Genomic DNA, 22332 nt, shown 5'->3' with positions numbered 1-22332 from the left:
CCAGAGAAGCAGCACAACTTTTGGTCCAAGCACTTGTAATCTCTCGCCTTGACTACTGCAATGCACTCTTGGCCAGACTCCCCGCCTCCTCCATCAGGCCTCTGCAGCTCATCCAGAATGCTGCCGCTCGTCTGGTGTTCAATCTCCCCAAATTCTCCCATGTCACGCCCCTCCTCTGCACCCTCCACTGGCTCCCGGTAGCAGCTTGCATCAAATTTAAGACCCTGGTGCTTGCCTACCGGGCAGCAAAGGGAACAGCCCCTCCCTACTTGCAAGCAATGGTTACCCCCCAAACCCCTGCAAGATCACTCCGCTCGTCCACCTCGGCTGCCTGCCTGGCACTGCTGCCTCCGACGTGGATGCAGTGGCCGCGCTACTCGGTCACGGCTTTTCACTGTCCTGGCGCCCCGCTGCTGGAATGAGCTTCCCACAACGGTCAGGACTGCAGTCACTTCCGATCTTCCGCCGTAGATTGAAAACCCATCTTAACAGTCCCTCCTTAAGACCGCTTCACCCTCACTACCCCCCCTATACTAACCCTAACCCTAACCCCGAGACCTCTTCTCCCCTGCTACCCCCCTGTACAAGTTCTCTCCTGCTAATAAAATATACTTAATACACTTTTTTTTTTTATTATTATTAAAATGTGCCTACTGGCATTACGACTGCCAATGGCCCCTGGTGTGAGCATTGATTACTTTGTCTTATGATGACTGTTGGATAGATGATTCACTTTCTTAAACAAATGTATTGTTGTACGTCACTTTGGATAAAGGCGTCTGCTAAATGCCATAAATGTAAAAAAAAATGTCTCGGGCCTTACTACTCCTCTCCTCCTGGTTTGATCACTCCTCTGGTCTGGCCACTGACGTCTAGTCTCGCTGGGTTACTCCTGGTCTACCCGCTGACGTCTGGTCCTTCCAGTGGTGGTGCCTTCTTGCAGTGTGTGGCGTGTACCCACGTGCCTCTCTCTGCTACTTTCACTGCGGACTGCGTGACGACATGTACCTGGAAGGGCCCCAACCACCGTGGACTGCTCCAGTGCTTCCTCCTGCAGTTCTTGATCAGCGCCCACTCCCCTGGTCGAATGTCAGCTCTTCACACTTATTCACCTTCCTGTCGGCAAGATGGGTCTGTTCCTTTGTTCTCGCTCTCCCCCACTACTCCCTCCGACATTGTCGATCCATTTATAGTTACTGTAAAACGTGTGTTAATCGCAGATAAATGTACTTTACGCCAAAGCGGAGCAACCAAAATGGAGAAACCCAAGATCTGACCTTGACATCATAATGGCATGTCAGGTGCATCATAGTAGATAGCGAGAGAGCCTCATGTGCGCCATGATAAGGCATAATAATCAATTTACATGATTGATCATAAAACACTGAACATAGACTATCACTACTAATAATAGTAGGCCCACAAGTACACATTTAAACAGTGTATAGTCCATTTTGATGCATCTTCTTTTTAGGCCTAGAATTATCGAGATTATTATATCAGCATACATTTGATCATGAATGACACTACCCCTTTGATACCAAATTATTTCACAAAATTATGGGAGATTAAATATGAAATATTGGGACAAATTCAATTTCAAGTACAGCTGTGTAGCCTATTCTCGTTGCATTTCACATCTGAAATCAATGAATATTGGCCACAAGATAAGAAGAAAATAGAATAGCATAGAACAGTGGTTCTCAAATGGGGGTACGCGTACCCCTAGGGGTACTTTGGAGTACTGCAGGGGGTACTCAGAAACATTTGGTACTTTTTAAGGTATTGGTTATAGACAATATTAAAATAATCCCACGTTAATAAAATCAGTTAAATCTGGGTACCAACATACACGTTTGATAGCCTAAATCTTTATTTAAAAAAGCAATGAGCATATCACGTTCGGGACAATGACGTATGTCAACATAGATTGACGTATGTCAATCAAAAAAAATACTATAACGACCCTGTGTAAGGCCCGTTAGCAGCTCCGCCGAGGGAGTTAACTCTCTTGGTGTTGTGGCTAGCGCGGCCGGTTTGTAAGCGGAAGGCTGCGAGTTCGATACTTATTGATACGATACATGTCAATAAAAAAAAAAGACTTTCGCGCCAGCTAGCTAACTGTTAATTTTTTTTCACCCTGAGTAATTCTGAAAGCTAGATAATAGAAAATGGACAAGTGGTTAAAACGCAAATCTGACAGCAATGAGAAAGGAGAACCAGTGAAAAAGAAAGCTCATCCAGAAACGCCAAAATTCCGTCAATATCAAGAAGAATATATTTTAATGGAATATATTTTTAATGGGATTCACCTCCACATGCTCTGAAAAATAATCTACAATATGCCTAATGAATTTTACTGGTGCATTATTATTATAATTATGGACCAGTTTCACACAAAAAAAATGTTATAACGAATTGCATTATGATGTCATAGATCATCGATTATGATGTCATCTTCAGCCAACATTACAAAACTCAAAAGAAACTGAACTTATAATCATTTCAAACAAACACATTGGAAAGGTCTATCTGCTACATATTTTTTTTTATGTCAAGTGACCATGAACAACATGAAACCCCTCAGTGTTCTGCATCAGATTAATTACCCTGGTATGAATTCAAATATTTAGATGTGTATGAGAATTCAACAGTAACAACAACAAAAAGAACTTGCATTATGAGTAATCAACACAGACAGAAAAATGCAGTGCTTGCCATGAGAAAGTCAGCAGTAAAGTCATGAGGCAGGTTATGATTCAATGAAGTGGCCTGCCACTATCGGTTTAGTAAGCAGCTCATGTTAACTCCACTTCCACCTGTGTGATATTTTGTCTTCTCAGCTGGATGTGTGTCCTTTCATTTTTCCTTCACCCCTGTGTTTTACTCCAATCATGGAGCAAACAGTCAGAGTGCCAATAGCTCCCCTCCATGCTCCTCCTCAAGCCTATTCCCCAATGATGTAGAGATGGTGAGCGACAGCTCCCAGTGCCCCATCCCATACCCCAACGACGTGGAGATGGTGAGCGACAGCTCCCAGTGCCCCATCCCATACCCCAACGACGTGGAGATGGTGAGCGACAGCTCCCAGTGCCCCATCCCATACCCAAACGATGTAGAGATGGTGAGCGACATGACGGCCTCTGACCCTCAAAGCTCCATCCTCTTACATGTGCAGAGGCCTTCAGCCTCCAAAAAGAGGAAGAGGGAGGAATCACTGAGACACACCAGCAACTCAGAGGATGACGCTCTCCCCAAGAAGCAGAGGAGGATCCTCCAACTTAGCCCCCGAAGACGCCAGAGATTCAGATGAAATTTCAATGTCTCTTTCATTGTCCCCACAACGACTGGACAATCATTGACTTGAAGGTTGACCAATTTGTTTTTACAAATAAATCTTTAACATCTGGCACAACCTGTGTGCAGGATTCATTTACATCATATGATAATGAAATTCATGTATAGCTGCCACAAGAACGGGCTAACTTGTCTTAATTGATATCTTGGGTTTTTTTCTTCCAATATAAGCATTTTTGTTTGCTAAACTGTTTCACAGTGATGAAAAAAAGAAAAAAAGAATTGCATTATGATATCATAGATCGGAGGTCCGGTAATGGCGGCTTGCTGAGAAGACCTGTTTTTTTCTCTCCTCCACTAAACTTGATCAAAATCCTATACCTAACCTGTAACCACATAAGCTATTAATAACACTTCTAAAAGTGTCGAATGTCGTCTGCACCAGGAAAAGCGAGTAAAGCTCGCACAAAGACCTTACAATCTAAAATATTAGACTTTGGCCCTTTAGCTGGGAAGCTAATGCTAACGCGATGGCGGGAGAGACTGTTGAAACCACCGAAGAAGGGGAAAAATACAGGGCGATTCTCGAAGCTATCAAAGATCTGAAGGCTGACTCTTCAAACAGATTGGACGGAATATTGGTCGCAATTGAAAGGCTGAGAAAGGATATGGGAGAGTGTACGGAGCGTATCACATGCGCAGAGGTCCGTATTTCCAATACCGAAGATGAGGTGATTAGCCTACAGCAGTGGTTCTCAAATGGGGGTACGCTTACCCCTAGGGGTACTTTGGAGTACTGCAGGGGGTACTCAACAACATTTGTTACTTTTTAAGGTATTGGTTATAGACAATTCTAAAATAATCCCACGTTAATAAAATCAGTTAAATCTGGGTACCAACATACATGTTTGATAGCCTAAATCTTTATTTAAAAAAGCAATGAGCATATCACGTTCGGGACAATGACGTGTGTCAACATTGATTGACGTATGCCAATCAAAAAAATACTTTCGCGCCAGCTAGCTAACTGTATACATTTTTTTTCACCCTGAGTAATTCTGAAAGCTAGATAATAGAAAATGGACAAGTGGTTAAAACGTAAATCTGACAGCAATGAGAAAGGAGAACCAGTGAAAAAGAAAGCTCATCCAGAAACGCCAATATTCCGTCAATATCAAGAAGAATATATTTTAATGGGATTCACCTCCACATGCTCTGACCCTCCCCTGGCGTTGTGCTTCTTTTGTGGGGAGAAACTAGCCAACAGTTGCATGAAGCCAGCCCACCTCCAAAGACACCTAGGCACAAAGCATCAATGTCATGTCGGTAAGCCACCAGAGTTTTTTAAGAGAACACTTTCCGACTTCCGATCATCCCAAGAAGTGATGCGAAAAGCCTCCACAACATCAGCCAAAGCCCTCGAGGCTTCTTATGCAGTGTCTTTGCTTGTAGCTAAAGCTAAAAAGCCATTCACCATAGCTGAAGACCTGCTGCTTCCAGCCGCTATTGTATTGGCGGAGACTATGCTGGATAAAACCGCAGCAGACAAATTAAAAACTGTGCCTTTGTCAAATGACACAGTTAGCCGCAGAATTGATACGATGGGCACAGACATCGTTGATCAAGTAGTGGGAAAACTTGGCCAATAATTTTCATGTTCACTCCAGCTGGATGAATCAACTGATGTCAGTGGACAGGCACAGCTTCTTGCTTTTGTGAGATACGTCGATACTGACGATATTTGTGAACATGTGCTTTTCTGCAAGAGTTTGGAGGGGAAAACAACTGGAGAGGATATTTTTAATGTTGTTAATGCATTCTTTGGTGAAAACGATCTGAACTGGAGATCATGCACAAGTGTCTGGACTGATGCGGCCGCATCAATGACAGGTCGCGTCAAAGGGCTGGTTGCGCGAGTGAGGGAGAAGAACCCTGATGTGCTGTGGAATCATACACAGGGAAGCATTGGCATCAAAGAGAATGAGTCCTGAGTTACACGAAGTTTTGAACGACGCTGTCAAGAGCATTAACTAACCCTAACCCTAACCCTAACCCATCAAGTCAAGGCCACTTAATGCGCAACTGTTTCGCAGCCTCTGTGAACATATGGGCGCTGAACACACGCAACTGCTGCTCCACACAGAAGTGCGCTGGCTAACCCTAACCCTTTCTGAGAGACCATGGATCTCCCCATGTCACCTTGTTTGAGGACATGCACTGGCTTGCAAAGCTATCCTATCTTGCAGATATATTCAGCAAACTCAACGAACTGAATGTGTCCTTGTAGGGAAAGGACACTATCGTTCTGAACCTGTATGACAAGTTGGGGGTTTTCTCCAGAAAGCAGAGCTGTGGAAGAAGGCATGTGCAGAAGGGGATTTCACCTGCTTTCCTCAGGTGGATGCTTTCCTTTCCAATGAGGATGTGGATAGAGCTCCAGTGAAGGCAATAATAGAGGGACATTTGGCCAACTTGACTAGTGGTTTTAATTCTTACTTCCCTGATATTCAAGAGACATCTGCACAGCTGGACTGGGTGAGAAACCCATTTCTCTTGGCTGAAAGCAAGAGAATCAAGCTTCCTGCCAGTCTTCAGGAAAATCTCATTGATGTGTCATCTGACCGTGGCCTACAGATGAAGTTTGAGAGCTCCACTCTCACACAGTTTTGGGTGTGTGTGAAGAAGGAACACCCTGAGCTGGGAAAGAAAGCTTTGGAGCAGCTACTACCATTTGGATCGACTTATTTGTGTGAAACCTCCTTTTCGGCGATGACCCAAATTAAAACAAAGCAAAGAAACAAGCTATGCCCGGAAAAGAGCCTAATCACTGCAGTTGCCTCCCTGCCACCCAGAATGACTAAACTCATCAATGAAGCACAGGCCCATGTTTCCCACTAAATTGTGAGTATATGCACCCTTTTAATGTTCATGCTTACACTGCCAAATAGACCGCACATACATTCTTTATGTTCATTTTCTTTTTTTTTCTCCCAAAAATGTGTCACACCCCCCAGCCCCTCTAGGGGCGCCAGTGCACCTTGTCCTTGTCCATCTTGTCTGTTGGGTTGGTGTTCTATGTGGGCGTGACCAGGCTCCGGTTCCACTGTCTCTCTCTCTCTCCACCTGCTCAATACACACCTTTTGGCCATCACCTCATCACCATGCAGTTATCTACCCTGGCTTTCCAACTACTCATCGCTAGATTGTACTAGTTCCTATGGTAGTTTCTAGCCTTACTACGTTGAGGCTTGTTACTACGTTTCGTCGTATTAGCTACTGGTGTTTTGTACCTGTTCTAACTCTGATCTCCCTGTTCCTCGTATCAGATTCCACCTGCCCGTCGGCCTGCCTACCTACCCACCAGCCTGCCTGTCCACCCACCGGCCTACCCTTCCACGCTGCCGGTGCTACCTGCCTTCCAGCCGCCTGTCCACTGCCAGACTACCCCCTACCCTTATCCCCTCATTAAATACCCAAACCTGCTATGCTTGTCCGACTTTGTATTCGCCTGGTTCCCAGGTTCAGTGCCTAACAAAATGTTTTGTGCCAGTGAAGGGGGTACTCAGCTGAAAAAATATTTTAAAGGGGGTACACTAGCAGAAAAAGTTTGAGAACCACTGGCATAGAAAATGCATAGAAACATATTTCTAATGAATAATGCAATGCAACGACGGACTAATCTGGACTAGTTTAGACAAGTTTAATAATATCATAAACCAAATCGGGTTTGATGTATTAATAATAGGGCAGTAATCACACTTAATATATGATAGCCAATCATATTAGGCCTATTATCAGACTGTATGCCTACTATTGCTCTTGACAATGCTATACTATACTGCTCTTCTTGACAGTATACAGTACTATACTATACTGCTCTTGACAGTGTTATAGGTGTATTACTCTTGACAGTACTTTCAAATATGTATCAAGTCCCTTGACCTTTTCTTTATCCATATTCCGTCTGGTTTACTCGTCCTTGTTTTCGTCCTTGTCATCATATATCCTCCAAGTTGTGTCCCAAGTTGTGATTGACAACAAGACGGACAATGGCTTTTATAGTGGCCTCCTGTGTTACGTCATGGTACATAACGCATAACATCTTGTATTTGTGATTTTGGAATGGGCGTTTTGAAACACATTATTTCTCTAGGACTTGTTATAAAATTGTCCAACAACTCCTGTGGCATCACTGTGTTATTAGTACAGAAAGTGTAGTGAATGAATAAATCAATAAATACATTAGAGTTCATGGGGATAGACGAATTCGTTTAAGCGGCTTCTCTTCCCATTCTAACCTTGAATTAAGTGACATTTTCGAACGAGGTCAAGGAAAAGTCCCAAGGTAAGAAAAAACAGCTGCATCTTGTCAGAGCTGCAGGAAGAGAACTCTGTTGAGCTTCCATGTGACCTCACACTGTACTGCCATCATTCATGATGCATCTAAAGGGTTTCATCCTCCGATCACCAGAATGTACAAATACACAAACACATTTACAAATACAACATTTGGAAAAGTCTATGTAGGCCTACTTATTGTGAATCTCTATGAGCTACAAACCCATGTGTGAAAAGTGCTACACATTGTGTAGTGTATTGTATTCATTGTAAATGTATTTGTCATTGTCATTAAAGAAAAACACGCAGATGAACATGTAGTACAGTAAATAGTATTTTATATCTATGTGAAGAAGTACACAAGTCCACACTTCAGAGAAAGGGTAGAGAATTGGGATGCAGCAACAGCGAGCTCTTCCCACTCAGACTGAGGGAGTAAACATACTGTAACCAAAGATGTTATAATATTAGTTTATTTGCCCTCGGCCGGGCCTATGCTGTAAATGTCCTGTGAACCTGAGCCTTCATATGATATGCAGCGCCCCCAGGTGTCAAAGACTAACTGCAGCTCTTATCAGCATCTGACTCTGAGCTGTGGCTATCATGGAATCTACCTTTCCTCACTCTAATTAACTCCAATGTTAGCTAATAAGAGGATGAAGAACTATCCAGGAGAGTCGTAGTCAGTAGTGGCTGTTTTAGGAACAAATGGAGAAAGAGTCAGAAAGAGTACTGTTTTTCACAGGTATGATCTAGAAAAGTTGTTACCCCTCAAAACAAGTGAATCTAAAACCACATATATATGCGTGTGTTCAAAAATCACTTTTCAAAATGTGATTCAAGATTCAAGATTCTTTATTTGTCACGTGCATACAAGTATACAGTGAAATGCAAAAGTGACAGTACCACAGAGTAGTGCAACAATAAGTTTTAAAATAGAATAAAATAAAATAAAATAGAAGTACTAAAAAAATATAAACAGTATGAACAGTATAAACAGTATAAACAGTATAAACAGTATAAGCAGTATAAACAGCGGTGAAGCAATGTACGCAATGGAATGGCAATATACAGTGGCAATGACAGGTTGACAGTACAGATAATTACAGTGGAGGATGAGTCTGCAATGGATGATTATGTGTGTGCATATGTGTTATGATGTCAATGAGTGTGTGAGTGACTTGAGGGGGGCACTGGTGCAGGGCACTTTGCTGCAGGGTCTTTCCTACAGCCTGTAGACTTGGTATGTGGAGACCTCTAATTAATCAATGATTGGTTTATTGTTATCATTACTAATGTCTAGTAGTGCAATTAAGCTGTTTCCAAAGTTTCCTGACGACGAGTTAATTAAACCCTCCCTGTCCCATTTCTGAGTTCCACCCACCCTTTATCTCCCAGCATGCATCCAAAGATAAGTAGTGCTGGCGCGAAAGAAAGAAAGAAGAACGAGCAGCTGCTGCATTACATGTGTGCAAGGAGCTGATCAGTGCTATTTAACTACACTTCTGTAAGTAGCTAACAGTTGTGTAATAATTGTCTACAATGTGTTTGTCAACAGATAACAGCTCCTGGTAGTTAGCTAGCTAGTTGTCAATGACGATTTAACTTTCATCGTAACTACCAGTCGACGTCCAGCAAGTTACGCGGTTAAACTCGCTAAAAATGTGTCCTATTCCACGAAGACTAGTAAAGAAATTGTGTAACTAAAATGTGAGTTCGCCAATAGGATGAATAAATATCGTAAGGGAAAGTCCAGCTAGAGCATTAGCTATTTATCAACATGTTATGACAGGTGTGTCCTGTTTTGTTTGTCCCGCATGTTTACATCAACAACTAGCCAGCTACTCTCTTTGAAGACGAGTCGAGGTAGCCAGGCTTACTGTCAATAAACCTATGGTAAATGACCTACAGTAGGCTGGTTATTTCTCAGTTGTTTAGCCATTGTTTTTGTTGGTGGTCCTCTCTAATGATTGTGCACAGAGATGGCAGCTAACTGTTGTCACCCAAACATGAACATGTTTTTATCCTCATAATAATATTAAAATACCAAGAAGTCAAACAGTGTTCCGTACGTTGAACTGCATGTTGCTTGCACATCTTTTGCTGTCTGGGGAAATGTTGGTCTATTATTATTATTATTATTATTATTATTATTATTATTATTATGTGCTTGTTTAGCTGGCTAAAGTATTGTAATTATTGGTACTAGAGGACGTTTAGTGACACAATTCTGTCTTTGAGATATCTTCAAGTAAGATAAATAAGCATTGAAAGTTGACAGTATCAAAATGATTTCTTAATTAGAGTTGTGTGAATATTATGAAGTGGCTGAGAAACGGGTGCCGGTGTTGTGATACTCGATGTGGCGATATTAAGTGGTGGCGCTGATTTCTTTATTAGGAATTTCAACATCCACGATGTTACACATCCAGTTGTGTGCAATCCTGTTGAATCAGCGCCACCACTTAGTATCGACACTTCGAGTATCACAACAACGGACGGTTATGGGTTAACATACATGAGCCAACCCGATGGCTTTTCAAAACAAAAAACATGGCCGACATCTCTCTTCACTCGAGTTATGTTAATAATAATAAGAGCATTTTGAGTTTTCTGCACATTTACACTTGGTTTGGAGTGTGTGGTCACCGTAGACGTCTGCTAAAATGTGCACTTAAGTGGTAAATAAAATAATAATGATTATCAAAAAGTTGATTCAAGCAACTCAAGTTATACCTCTGAAAGTTATAAAGTTGAAATGGTATTTTTGCATAAAAGCTGTAGGAGAAGTAGCATTGATAAGAAAATAGAAAAAATATTGAGAAAATTAAGTTTGACGAATAACAGTAGAGTTGCTTCTCAAGCACAGTGATTTATTATCATGTTTATGATTACAGGTGAATCTGAATAAGAGAAGCTAATGACCACCAACAACAACTCTGCTGTCATCCTTAAAGGTGGGCCCAAATGATGGAGCCCAACTCTGGATTGGGTCAGATCTGAGACATTGCTTGCATTTGATGTTGAACTGAGTACATGTATTACCAAAATGATTTAGAATTAGAAGAGTGGCTTTGGCATCTCAACTGTTAGTCTATAAATCTAAATACAAGTGTGGGTTATTGGTGTTTTCTGCAGATGTTGTTGCCTATGTTGATGTATGGGCAAGAAGCAAAACGGATAATTACTCCAAACCATTCATCCAGCAGCTGTGCGATATGGGAGCTGAGGTGAGTTTTAAACCCCTACACATCATTTACTGAAGCTTGGTTTTGATGATACTCTTTCACTTTGTGATGTTCCTTCTACAATTGCAGGTATCGAAAACATTCAATAAACGAGTCACCCATGTAGTCTTTAAAAACGGCCATCAAGCCACATGGAATAAAGCCAAGAAAACTGGCGTGAGACTTGTATCTGTTCTTTGGGTGGCCAGGTAAACCTTCTTTGCTTTTTTGCCCTGTTGCACTTAACATCATGGTAATGACAACAATGGATTTTTAACAATGGTATTCATTTGTCAGCATGTCCAGTTGGTGACATATTGTTTGCTTGCAATTCTTATATCAGCCAGAAGATGTCACTGAGAGTTAAAAAACAAAACATTTCAGAGAGCATTACATTTTTAATTCACTTCATATTTGCCATTATATGCAGATGTAAAGATGATGGTGTACATGTGGATGAAGAGTTGTATCAAGCCTTAAATGATGAAGGCGATCCCACACTCAAGAAAAGGGCAGTAAGTGATTTGTGAACATTCTTACAATAAAAACAATGACAGTGTAATAGAGAAAGTCTTTAGGCCTATAAAAAGACGTTAGACACTGTCTGATGATAAAGGTGGAATCATTGTCATTAACTAATTGTGTGTTTGCCAAAAACATACATGCTAGTGGGAAGTCAAAAGTCAAAGCTTGTCTTATGAGTTTGATTATAGTATTTATAACACTGTTGTTTTTTATTCCAGCATCGTTGTATGCAGCCAAGAGACACCCCGGAGCGGACCCCTGAAAATGACAGACGCATGAAGAAAAAACTGGACAAGATGATCAAAGAACTTGTGCCGGCATCACCTTTTTGTTAGACACCTCTGTTCATTTGAAGCATACTATAATTGGCGTCTAAAAGAGCTTTGTGCCTGAAGGTGGTTTAATTTTAAAATCTTCTGTGCACAGTTACAGATGTGTCCCCTTATATCATTGATGAAGAGAATGGAATAGTGTACAGCCCTTTCCTGAAAAGGTCTGACACCATGGCACAGCGGTTGAAAGAAATGAGAAAAGAAAGGGAAAATCTCTCTCCCACAGGTATATATCATATATGTATATATATATATATATATCACCAATTGCTTGATGCGATGATAACAATTGAACCTGATATTTACAGTTATGAGAATGTATAACAAGCACAAGGACACACACCAAACATTCTGTTGCCACCAATAAGAACAAGATACACCTGTTTAACAGTGTCAGAGTCTTATGTGCTTGAGCTGAGGAATCTGTTGACTTGCTGTAACTCTAATCAATGCATTCTCTCAGCTTCACAGATGGCAGAATCCAGGTCATCACCTGAGCTCAAGTCTTCTCTTGGGAATACACCATCACACTCTTTCACCCAGCTACAACTGAGTAAGGATTTGGGAATCCTGTGTTGATTCTCTGCTTTGGATTGTTCTAGAGTGGACATTCCAGGTCTAATCTGCAATTCTTACCTAATGGGAGATGAGTTGGATGATTGATTTAGATCAAGCAATGATAGTTTTGGCATGGTTGTCAGAAATCTTAAATAGGAATGAGAAAGTGTATGGGTTGGAAAGATAATTTCGCATGCAAATAAATGATCACCATTACTACCCAATATAACATAAAACATGGCTAGAATGAACCTATATCACTTCACTTCTTAACATTCTTATTCTCATATTTTCTCCTTGCAGATTTGGAATCTGATGACCCATTTGACCCATATTTTGGTCCTCAGCCTTGCTCAAAGAAGAAAGATGCAAAGAATCAACAAGAAGACACTAGTGACAACTGTCCTGAAAAATCCTTACACACGAAGGACCAATGGTTGTCACCTTGCAGTGATGTGTCAAGACCAAAATCGTTGGATCATATTCCTTTCCCTGATTTATCAGCTAAAGAAAAAGGGATAAAACAAGACAAAAAGCCTGGAGTCAGTGCTAGAGTCAAGAAACACATTTCTTCAGAGAGTCCTAATGGTAGCAAGAGTGTGCAGTCAGTGTTTACCTTTGACAGTGCTGTTCCAGGAAAATCAAGACTATCAAGCAGAAGTAACAAAGCAAAAGGATTACAATCGGTCAACAAAAAACATGCAGTGCAGTCCCCCCTAGAAAGTAAATCAACCACTGATATAGATGTTTGTAGTATTTCTACATCACTCTCTGCACGATCCTTGGCTCTCTCAAGTGACTCAGTGAATGCTTCTTCCTGTGCCATTGAAGATGATGGAGTGTTTGAGGACTACTTTTCTCCAGCTAACAACCAACAAAGGCCTCTTTTGCTCAGCTTGCCCTCAAAGACTAAGGTTCAGCTCCTCTTTGAACCCAGCCCTGGGAAGAGAAAGAGGGGCAAGAGTGAAACCACAGAGCCTATGTCGGCCCGTGCCAAGAGGAAAAAACATGAAGTGCAAAGTGTGAAGGAGACCTCCTGTGAGTCCAACAGCCTCTTGGACCACCCCGAGCTTCCACACCAGGATACAAAGGGATCAACATCTTCCATGGACTGTAGTAGAAACACACAGAAAATATGTAATACCAGGCAGAGGACATTGCTATTATCCAGAACCAAGGAATTGCCTTGTGATCCTGCCAAGCAGAGATCGTTGTCAACAGATCCCCCACACCTCTCAAAATTAAGTTTGACAGCGGCCAGTAAAGCATTAGATCATCAGGGAAGTCCAGATCTCCTTCCTCATCAGAATGACAGTGAAGAGAAAAGTAGCCAAAGTTTGAAACGTATGTGAATTACTATCATTATAAACACATCACTTGACCTTGCAGTGTTATCTTCAGTTAAATGAATGAATGGATTTAATCTTATAATATGTGTTATTAGAAACAAAGCATCAGAGGCCAGTTAATCTCACTTTTGTGAATGACGTCATGTTACAGGCATCATCATCACACATCTAGTCTACAATGACTTTTAGGTATTAGCTGTGGTTAACAGCAATTTAGCGATTTAAAGATTGTTCTGCTTGTTTTAAGACATAATAATAAAGTTCTGTAGAACCGGCCAAATTGAGTTAAATGTGTTTTTATACACCACATGCATTTGTTGGAATATTCTATTCAAGTGTCCCAAGATGTGATTTTATATTTCTTACACAGTGGCACATGGGTTTGGAATGACCACCTCGTTTAGTACTGTATCTCAGTGATGCGAAGACTGGAAAATATTTATCTTTATAATTAAAATATATGGCCCACTTATTGCCAATTCAGTGAAATGCACGTGTAATTGACATCAGGATAGCTGGTATGTTAAAAAGGGTAGCACATCTGTAGGTGAGAGAAAGAAGAAATGAAACATGTCACACTTTACATTTAGTTGCCCCTTAGTCTAATCCTTGTAGGAAAAATGTTTTAACGTGCTGTTACATAGTAAATGCTTTATGATTGTAAGCATTTTAGAGGTTTGTTATTACTCAAATAATAACTCAGATTAATGACAGGTAATGCACAGGTATAGGGCAAAGTGTTATGAATGAGATGAAATTGACTGTTTTGATAATGACGTGATAGTAGTATTACTAATAAACAAATGTTAACATTGCCTTCTAGAACAATCTTTTTTAAGTTGATATTCTGGTTTCTAATCTTAAAGCCTCATCACGCTGAAACACAAGTATATGAATTCAACTGAAGAAGTGCCACCTGCTGTGCCATTGATTGTCATAGGAGGATTTGTTTTTGTTCAAACGTTTTCATCATTTCCATTTGTAGGCAGAGGAACTGAACGTGCCGCCGATGCAGCTGGTCTCACTGACACAGTTTCTGAACAGAAACAGAAAAGGTTGGCCAAGAACATGGACAGAACAACAAAGGTAACATAATATAACATTTTAAGTTGCAGTTCTGTTGTTTGCTCTTGTTATTATAGCCCAGCATTGGAACATAGCTTGCTGTATATACATCAATATCTGCCATCACACAATCTACCATCACTCAGCTCCTGAACTCGTTGTGTGTTATTGTTTGGCGCGTTAATGGTGATAGCTGGTGTGGACAAGTGCTCACACTTGTTGTAGCCTACCATTCCACGTAGGAAGTTCCCTCACGGGAAAATAAGTTATTGTATTGCTAACATCAGGTTTCTAATTTTCTCAATGCTGGAATAAACAAATTTGTTAGATATTTGGAGAGAGTTACTAAAAGATAACATTGATCTTAAAAGGGTTCTACAATCTCTCAGTGAAACCAAACATGATATGATATGAACAGAGGCAGCCTTTTCACCACAGGTGAAAGTAATGGTGAGTTGAGTAATGGTGTGCAGTATGCACATGAGTAGGCATGGGCTTTGAAGCAGCTGCTACTGGGTTTCTGTGTAGTCTTCAGGGTTTCCTGTGTGTTGCCCATGTTCATAGCACACAACATCCACCAGCCTGTGAAATGCACCTGGCTCACTCTTCTTTGTGTTCTCTCAACCTTAACAAAACTCCAGCTCTTAAGGTTAAAAAGGTGAAAACTGCTTTAATCTTCCCCAGGGATCTTCGAGTTCACTCCCATGTGAGTTGTCTCACAGAGGACATTCTATTATCTTCACAGCTGTTACCTGGGGGAGATTGTAGGCTGTATTTAAAAATTGTACATAGGAGGTGGTGTTCTGAGCATTCAGAGAAGAGCCTACATTTTCTGACCACCAAGATGGTCAAATAACATATGGATGTAGATGGGCCAATGTTAGTATCACAATCTCTCCTGACATGTAGCATGCAACAGTCATTACAGGATCTTATGGAGTGCACTGTTTGGATTAAATAGGTAGTCTAACCAAGAGTAGAATGATGTCATGTGCAAGTACTACATGACTTTCATCCTCTTTAGTTATCAAAGTTTGATCATTATGATCATCCCAGATTTATGATTTTATGGTTTATTCAATCAAAGCCCTTCAAAAGAAACTGTTTGGGGAGAGTTGTTTGGGTTGGTGAAGCATGGCATCTGATGTGAGCTTTGTACCCTACACAGTGTTGAGTTATCCTTTATGTGTTCTATTCAGCATATGTATCTCCAAGTAGAAATTACTTGTATAGTTTGGTTGTTTTTTTTCAGCAAAAGTACGTGGCTGATATTGTGCCCTAAGAGTAGAACCTCAGGAAGCATGATGTCATAAACAGTGTATTTAGAATAATAGAAAGCTCTAGAAGACTTTATTCCATTTGAACATTGTTGTTTTTTGCATCTACGGCTCTTGCAAATTAAGTGAATGTTCAATCATGACAGGTGGTAATCTGATCTTTGTACCCTCAGTGGGGCTTTGGGTTGTAATTGGCCATCACAGCCCCAGTTGACCCCCGGCCCTGGATGTTGACCGCACTCTCACTGTATGAATAGGATTGAGTCATTTCTGTGTATATAGTTTGGTCATCAAGGGGACTTGGTCATACCCAAAAGAATTTCCTTCATTTGTGCTACGAGTTAGAGTTCACATCAACTCTTTGTCTCAAGATCATTTAGTGTGGACTCATTCTTCAATGCCTGCCCTCTTGAGCTGCTGCCAGAACATGTCCACTGCATGAGTTAAGCCAAAAATCCCCTCTTAGGAACCTCCGAAATAGCTGTTGAAATTCTTTGTGGTTTACTCCTTAGTGAAGGAGTAAAAAAAGGTTGGGGATAGAATAGCTCAAGCCTTTCAGTAGTTCTCTCCAACAGAACATCCCCTCTGCCTTGTTTGAAGTCTGAAAAGCATTCCAAGATCTGTGTCAGCAGTGGCTAGCCCTAGCCTCTGGCTCAGTAGCACACTTAATTGCTACTGAAAACATTTGTTTCCCTTGGTGATGAACACCTGGTGGTGAACACCTGCTGGTGAACACCTGAACACCTGGTGGTGAACACCTGAACACCTGAGCACATGGTGATGAACACCTGCTGGTGAACACCTGAACACCTGCTGGTAAACACCTGAACACCTGGTGCTGAACACCTGAACACCTGGTGGTGAATACCTACTGGTGAACACCTGAGCACATGGTGATGAACACCTGGTGATGAACATGTGGTGATGAACACCTGAACATGTGGTGATAAACACCTGGTGGTGAACACCTGAACACGTGGTGATGAACACCTGGTGGTGAACACCTGAACACTTGATGATGAACACCTGGTGCTGAACACCTGAACACCTGGTGGTGAATACCTGGTGGTGAACACCTGGACACCTGGTGATGAACACCTGAACACGTGGTGGTGAACACCTGAACACCTGGTGGTGAACACCTGAACACATGGTGATGAACACCAGGTGGTGAACACCTGAACTCCTGGTGGTGAACACGTGGTGATGAACACCTGGTGGTGAACACCTGGTGATGAACACCTGAACACGTGGTGATGAACACCAGAACACCTGAACTCCAGGTGATGAACACCTGGTGGTGAATACCTGAACACCTGGTGGTGAATACCTGGTGGTGAACACCTGAACACATGGTGATGAACACCTGGTGGTGAACACCTGAACACCTGGTGATGAACACGTGGTGGTGAACACCTGAACTCCTGGTGATGAACACCTGAATACGTGGTGATGAACACCTGAACACCTAGTGGTGAAGTCCTGGTGATGAACACCTGAACACCAGGTGGTGAACACCTGCTGATGAACACCTGAACACGTGGTTATGAATACCTGAACACCTGGTGGTGAACATCAGGTGGTGAACACGTGGTGATGAACACCTGAACACCTGGTAATGAACACCTGGTGATGAACACCTGAACATGTGGTGATGAATACCTGAACACCTGGTGATGAACACCTGAACTCTTGGTGATGAACACTTGAACACCTGGTAATGAACACCTGGTGATGAACACCTGAACATGTGGTGATGAATTCCTGAACACCTGGTGATGAACACCTGAACATGTGGTGATGAATTCCTGAACACCTGGTGATGAACACCTGAACTCTTGGTGATGAACACCTGGTGGTGAACATCTGGTAATGAACACCTGAACACCTGGTGATGAACACCTGAACATGTGGTGATGAATACCTGAACACCTGGTGATGAACACCTGAACTCTTGGTGATGAACACCTGGTGGTGAACATCTGGTAATGAACACCTGAACACCTGGTGATGAACACCTGAACATGTGGTGATGAATACCTGAACACCTGGTGATGAACACCTGAACTCTTGGTGATGAACACTTGAACACCTGGTAATGAACACCTGGTGATGAACACCTGAACATGTGATGATGAATACCTGAACACGTGGTGATGAATACCTGAACACCTGGTGATGAACACCTGAACTCTTGGTGATGAACACCTGGTGGTGAACATCTGGTAATGAACACCTGAACACATGGTGATGAACACCTGGTGATGAACACCTGAACTATTGGTGATGAACACCTGGTGGTGAACACCTGAATACCTGGTGATGAACATGTGAACACCTAAACACGTGGTGATCAACACCTGGTGGTGAACACTTGAACAGGTGAACACCTGAATACCTGGTCATGAACACCTGAACACGTTTTGATGAACACCTGGTGATGAACACCCGTCTTGTGTTCTGGCACAGCAACATTCTTTTCCATCTCACTTGCATCAGCATCACTGTGATGACAGCTGATGTCCGTCTGAAAAATCAATAAAGAACTTATTTAAGAATCGGCTGAGCTTAGGACAATCCTTTGTGATGAATGATGACCAAAACCATGACTTCCTTTAGCCTACTGAATGAAAATGAAAAGAAAACATGCAGCAAATGTAACTATCTGAAAATGAACCAAAAGCTGACATTTCAATTACAGTGTCACTCTACATATCAAATGGTAGTGATTTTTTAACCGAAGACTCATTTTATGTGCATTCATATGTACAGTATTGTTTGGTTTTTTTTTTTTTTTTTTTTGAGTGGTGGCAGATGAATACAATGTTTTTTCATTGAGGATGACCTTCACATGAAAAGCAACAGAAAAGCTGGTTAGACAGGATGAATTATTTTGTGTCTGTAACACGATAGTCTACAAAATCCATTCATAAATGGGTTCAGAGATTAGCAACACCATTATCACACCTGTCACCACAACCCTCAGCTGACAATTCTCTGTCTATATACTGGGCCTTTGTTTCTCACCCCCCAGTACTCGATGTAGTTGTTAACACGGTTTGCAACTACTCATTGCATTATGCAAAAAGCAACTTTTTTATTAGCAATGACACCTGGCCACATAGTGATGTCACTGACACCCTGTTTATGCCTGTTATGCCCGGTCATGTATGGAGCAGCATGCTGTGTACTGGTGGGCTGTTTTGGCAGCCCTCTGCACAGAGGGCCTTCACCCCTGACTTCCTGCTGGGGGACGGGAGAGTGGTTCCTGACAGGAAAGAGCCTGATGGCTCTGTCTGTCTCTAACTGCCGTTCCGCTCAGGTGTTTGTGCTGATGATGATGGCCTGCCCTGCTGTATGAGGGCCAAGGTACATGAGACGGATGGACCAGAACCGTCGGAACACTAACCTACAGTTCCATTTCAATACCACCACTCCTAACTGTTTTTCCCCTTTTTTCATGGCCTTGGGGTTTCATTTCCTCTCTGTTCACCCAATTATGCAGATATCCGGCATGTGTTGTTTTCTTGTGAAAGTGAGAAGTGAACGTCTATTGAGTGTAAAATATCTGTTTACCTTTCCAAACATGCACCGCTCTGCTGCTCCTTTGATAAACACAGCATATTATTGATAAGTATATTGAAAACAAATGAATCCTACTTCAGCGCTATTATCCCATGGTCTTTATTTTGGTGTGTACTGGGCAGTGAACCTCAACCTTCTGTAAACTGTAAATGATTATGTATACCGGCATGTCTTTTCATTTCAGACTATAAGAACATTAGTAATGACCAGCATGCCTACTGAGTAAGTACACCTGACCAAACCCAATTTGTTTTATTAAAATTGTGGAAAGACAGACAAATGTAAGCGGCTTAACAGAAGTGTCTTGTTGAATGCTTAAAAATTACATGAAATTGCATGGTTTTCCTCTCTCCTCCTCTGGCTCTACAGAAAGCAGCATACAGTGATCCAGGTGGTCAGAACTCTGGGTGGGTTCTCTGTCGTGGACCGGGTGTGTGATAGCACTACTCACGTGGTGACAGGAGGCCATCGGCGCACCCTCAACATTCTCCTGGGCATCGCCCGAGGCTGCTGGGTCCTCTCCTTTGAATGGGTATGTAGTTCTGTGTGGATGTGTGTTTAGCAACATGCATCAGCTGATTAAAACAACCTGTATATTGGAGTATGGAGACTCCTGCACACAGTGTAGATGTGATTTTGCAATGCATGTGCTGTAGAGAAGCTCATTGCCTCAGACTATCATAGCCGCTGGTGCATGTAACATTGGCCAAGGAACTTAGATATTACTCTTGATATTTGTATATAAATCTAGCATATGCACATTTGACTTGATGAAACACAAACCTCATATATGGCTTCTCTAAGTCCCACAGCTGTCAAACATGGCCAATAGTTTCTATTGTGTTGCAGACCAGGGACAAATACATATGTCAAATACATGACAGTATTTAGGGTGTGTGTGATGGCTTCGAGTTTGCACTGTTGAGACTACACAATTCCATTGATTCCATTTCACCACGTCAACTATATCAAGGGAGGCTTACATTTTGTTAAATGATTTGGCATACAGTCAAACAGCCCTGCGTCTAGCCTAGAATCAATACTAGACATTGAGAGCTCTCTTATGCCTGCACAAATGATGTGATGGAACACACCTGACAAACCAGAAACACCTGTCAAGCCAATTGTCCCATCACTTTTGGTGGCCTAAAAAAGGGGGACTATGTCTAAAAAGTGTTTCTGAAAGGTAAAACCAATATGTACACAAATACCGTCAAATAAAAGCTGAGAATCTCTACTTTAACCTCATAGTAATTGTAATTGTTTGATTTCAAATCCTTGAGTATAGAGCCAAAAGAAGGACAAATGCTTCACTGTCCCACTACTTACGCAGGGCACTGTGTATGTATGTGACCCAGGTCTGTTATGTTGCACTTTCCCCCTCAACAGATTTTGTGGTGTTTGGAACAAAGACAATGGATTCCAGAGGAACCGTATGAACTATCAGATCAATTCCCTGCAGCACCAGTGAGTATCAGAAAATGTTAACATTTGATCAACATTTCTGTTTAAATGCAAAGCCCTTGTGTCAATTTGGTTGAAGCTATTTCTTTTCTACTGACAATTCTAATTGTCATTGAACCATCTCTCTCCTATGCGGCAACTGTAACTAAGAACTCAAATTCAAGAGCAGAGGGGAAGTGGGTCGGAAACTGGTTAATTTTATTGCCATTCATTAATTTTCACAGCAGTTGTTTTTCGCCAGTGTCCTGTGTCAAATGTGGAAGTTGCCTCTTCCTGTGCTCCTTCATTCATGGATCGTTCCTGTCCTGTCCTGCATCTGAAGGGGAAGGGGTGTTTTGACGTGGAGAATGTCTCATCACATTTCCTCTTTAAATCACAGATTTGTTGTGGCAAAAGAATCCACATGGTCCCTGATGGCCCTTGATGAGGCAGCCCATTAGAACTGAGGGGGGGGGGGGGCATTCAGCATTTTTACATGACACTCCATTTTGTGGATTGTGCTTAGGTAAATGGCTTGCCCCAGAGCTTGAGTATGGCTGAGAATTCAACTGATTCATAGTGGAAAGGGTTTTCGAAACAGCAGACTTTGTGTGTTGACGTACTCTACTTTGCTAGATGACACAAAATACTTTAAAACGCATAAGTAATGTTTGGCATTACACACACTTCAGATGTTGCATTTGTCTATATATTACAACATGCTTGTCTGTGTCTATTAGTGGAAAGAGAAATTGGCATTCAGGATGACATGTTTTGAGTAGCACATCAATCAGTGCAGTCATACAATGGATATTGTTAGAGCATTTAACAAGTTTTTATTTTCATACATCTTGTGAATATTAATTACATTTAAATTAAATCACATAAGTCTTCTGTACATCCTCTGCAAGAAAAGCTGAAACCATTTTTTTTGTGAAAAGCTATTTTCTTTTCATGGAGTTATTTATGTTGTGCCATATAAGGCCTATTCACTAATCATGGCCTATGTGCATTGCTCAATAGAGAATATTGCGCCTTGTACCATAGTTTCTTAGCTTCTATTCGTTTTATAATGTATAATAGCCATCAAGGTCCATTATTTTAAGATAATTATATCAAACATAATGTGACTGAAATATCATTAGAAAATTGGGTAACACTTAACCTTAAGGTATCCTTTTTGGAGTTTGTAATGGGTTTATAATAAGTTGATAGACACCCAACTATTACATTATAGATGGGCTTTGAATCAGTTCTAAGCAGTTCTAACCCATTTACTAAGTGTGTGATCATCACTTCTGTACTGGGAGTACCAAAAGGTGGCTTGCTCTAATCC

The 22332-nt window shown here is 41.5% G+C and overlaps 1 protein-coding gene across 1 annotated transcript in view; it reads left to right on the top strand.

Annotated features, from left to right (window-relative positions):
• The first annotated feature begins 9014 nt into the window (after nt 1-9014).
• The window catches only part of mcph1 (microcephalin 1), a 30427-nt gene continuing 17109 nt past the window's right edge, over nt 9015-22332 (top strand). The window contains exons 1-13 of the mRNA XM_083695341.1: nt 9015-9142; nt 10533-10592; nt 10774-10865; nt 10953-11071; nt 11293-11377; nt 11606-11717; nt 11814-11945; nt 12183-12272; nt 12581-13621; nt 14612-14712; nt 19738-19775; nt 19923-20085; nt 20943-21020. Of these exons, the coding sequence (XP_083551467.1) occupies nt 10556-10592; nt 10774-10865; nt 10953-11071; nt 11293-11377; nt 11606-11717; nt 11814-11945; nt 12183-12272; nt 12581-13621; nt 14612-14712; nt 19738-19775; nt 19923-20085; nt 20943-21020 (2088 nt within the window). The 5' untranslated portion in view covers nt 9015-9142; nt 10533-10555. The remainder of the gene's footprint in view (nt 9143-10532; nt 10593-10773; nt 10866-10952; nt 11072-11292; nt 11378-11605; nt 11718-11813; nt 11946-12182; nt 12273-12580; nt 13622-14611; nt 14713-19737; nt 19776-19922; nt 20086-20942; nt 21021-22332) is intronic.

This window comes from Argentina silus (genome assembly GCF_951799395.1).
Source record: "Argentina silus genome assembly, chromosome: X".
In the NCBI taxonomy this organism is placed as follows: domain Eukaryota; kingdom Metazoa; phylum Chordata; class Actinopteri; order Argentiniformes; family Argentinidae; genus Argentina; species Argentina silus.
The sequence above is the reverse complement of the archived record's forward strand: the minus strand, read 5'-3'. Positions and strand labels throughout refer to the sequence as shown.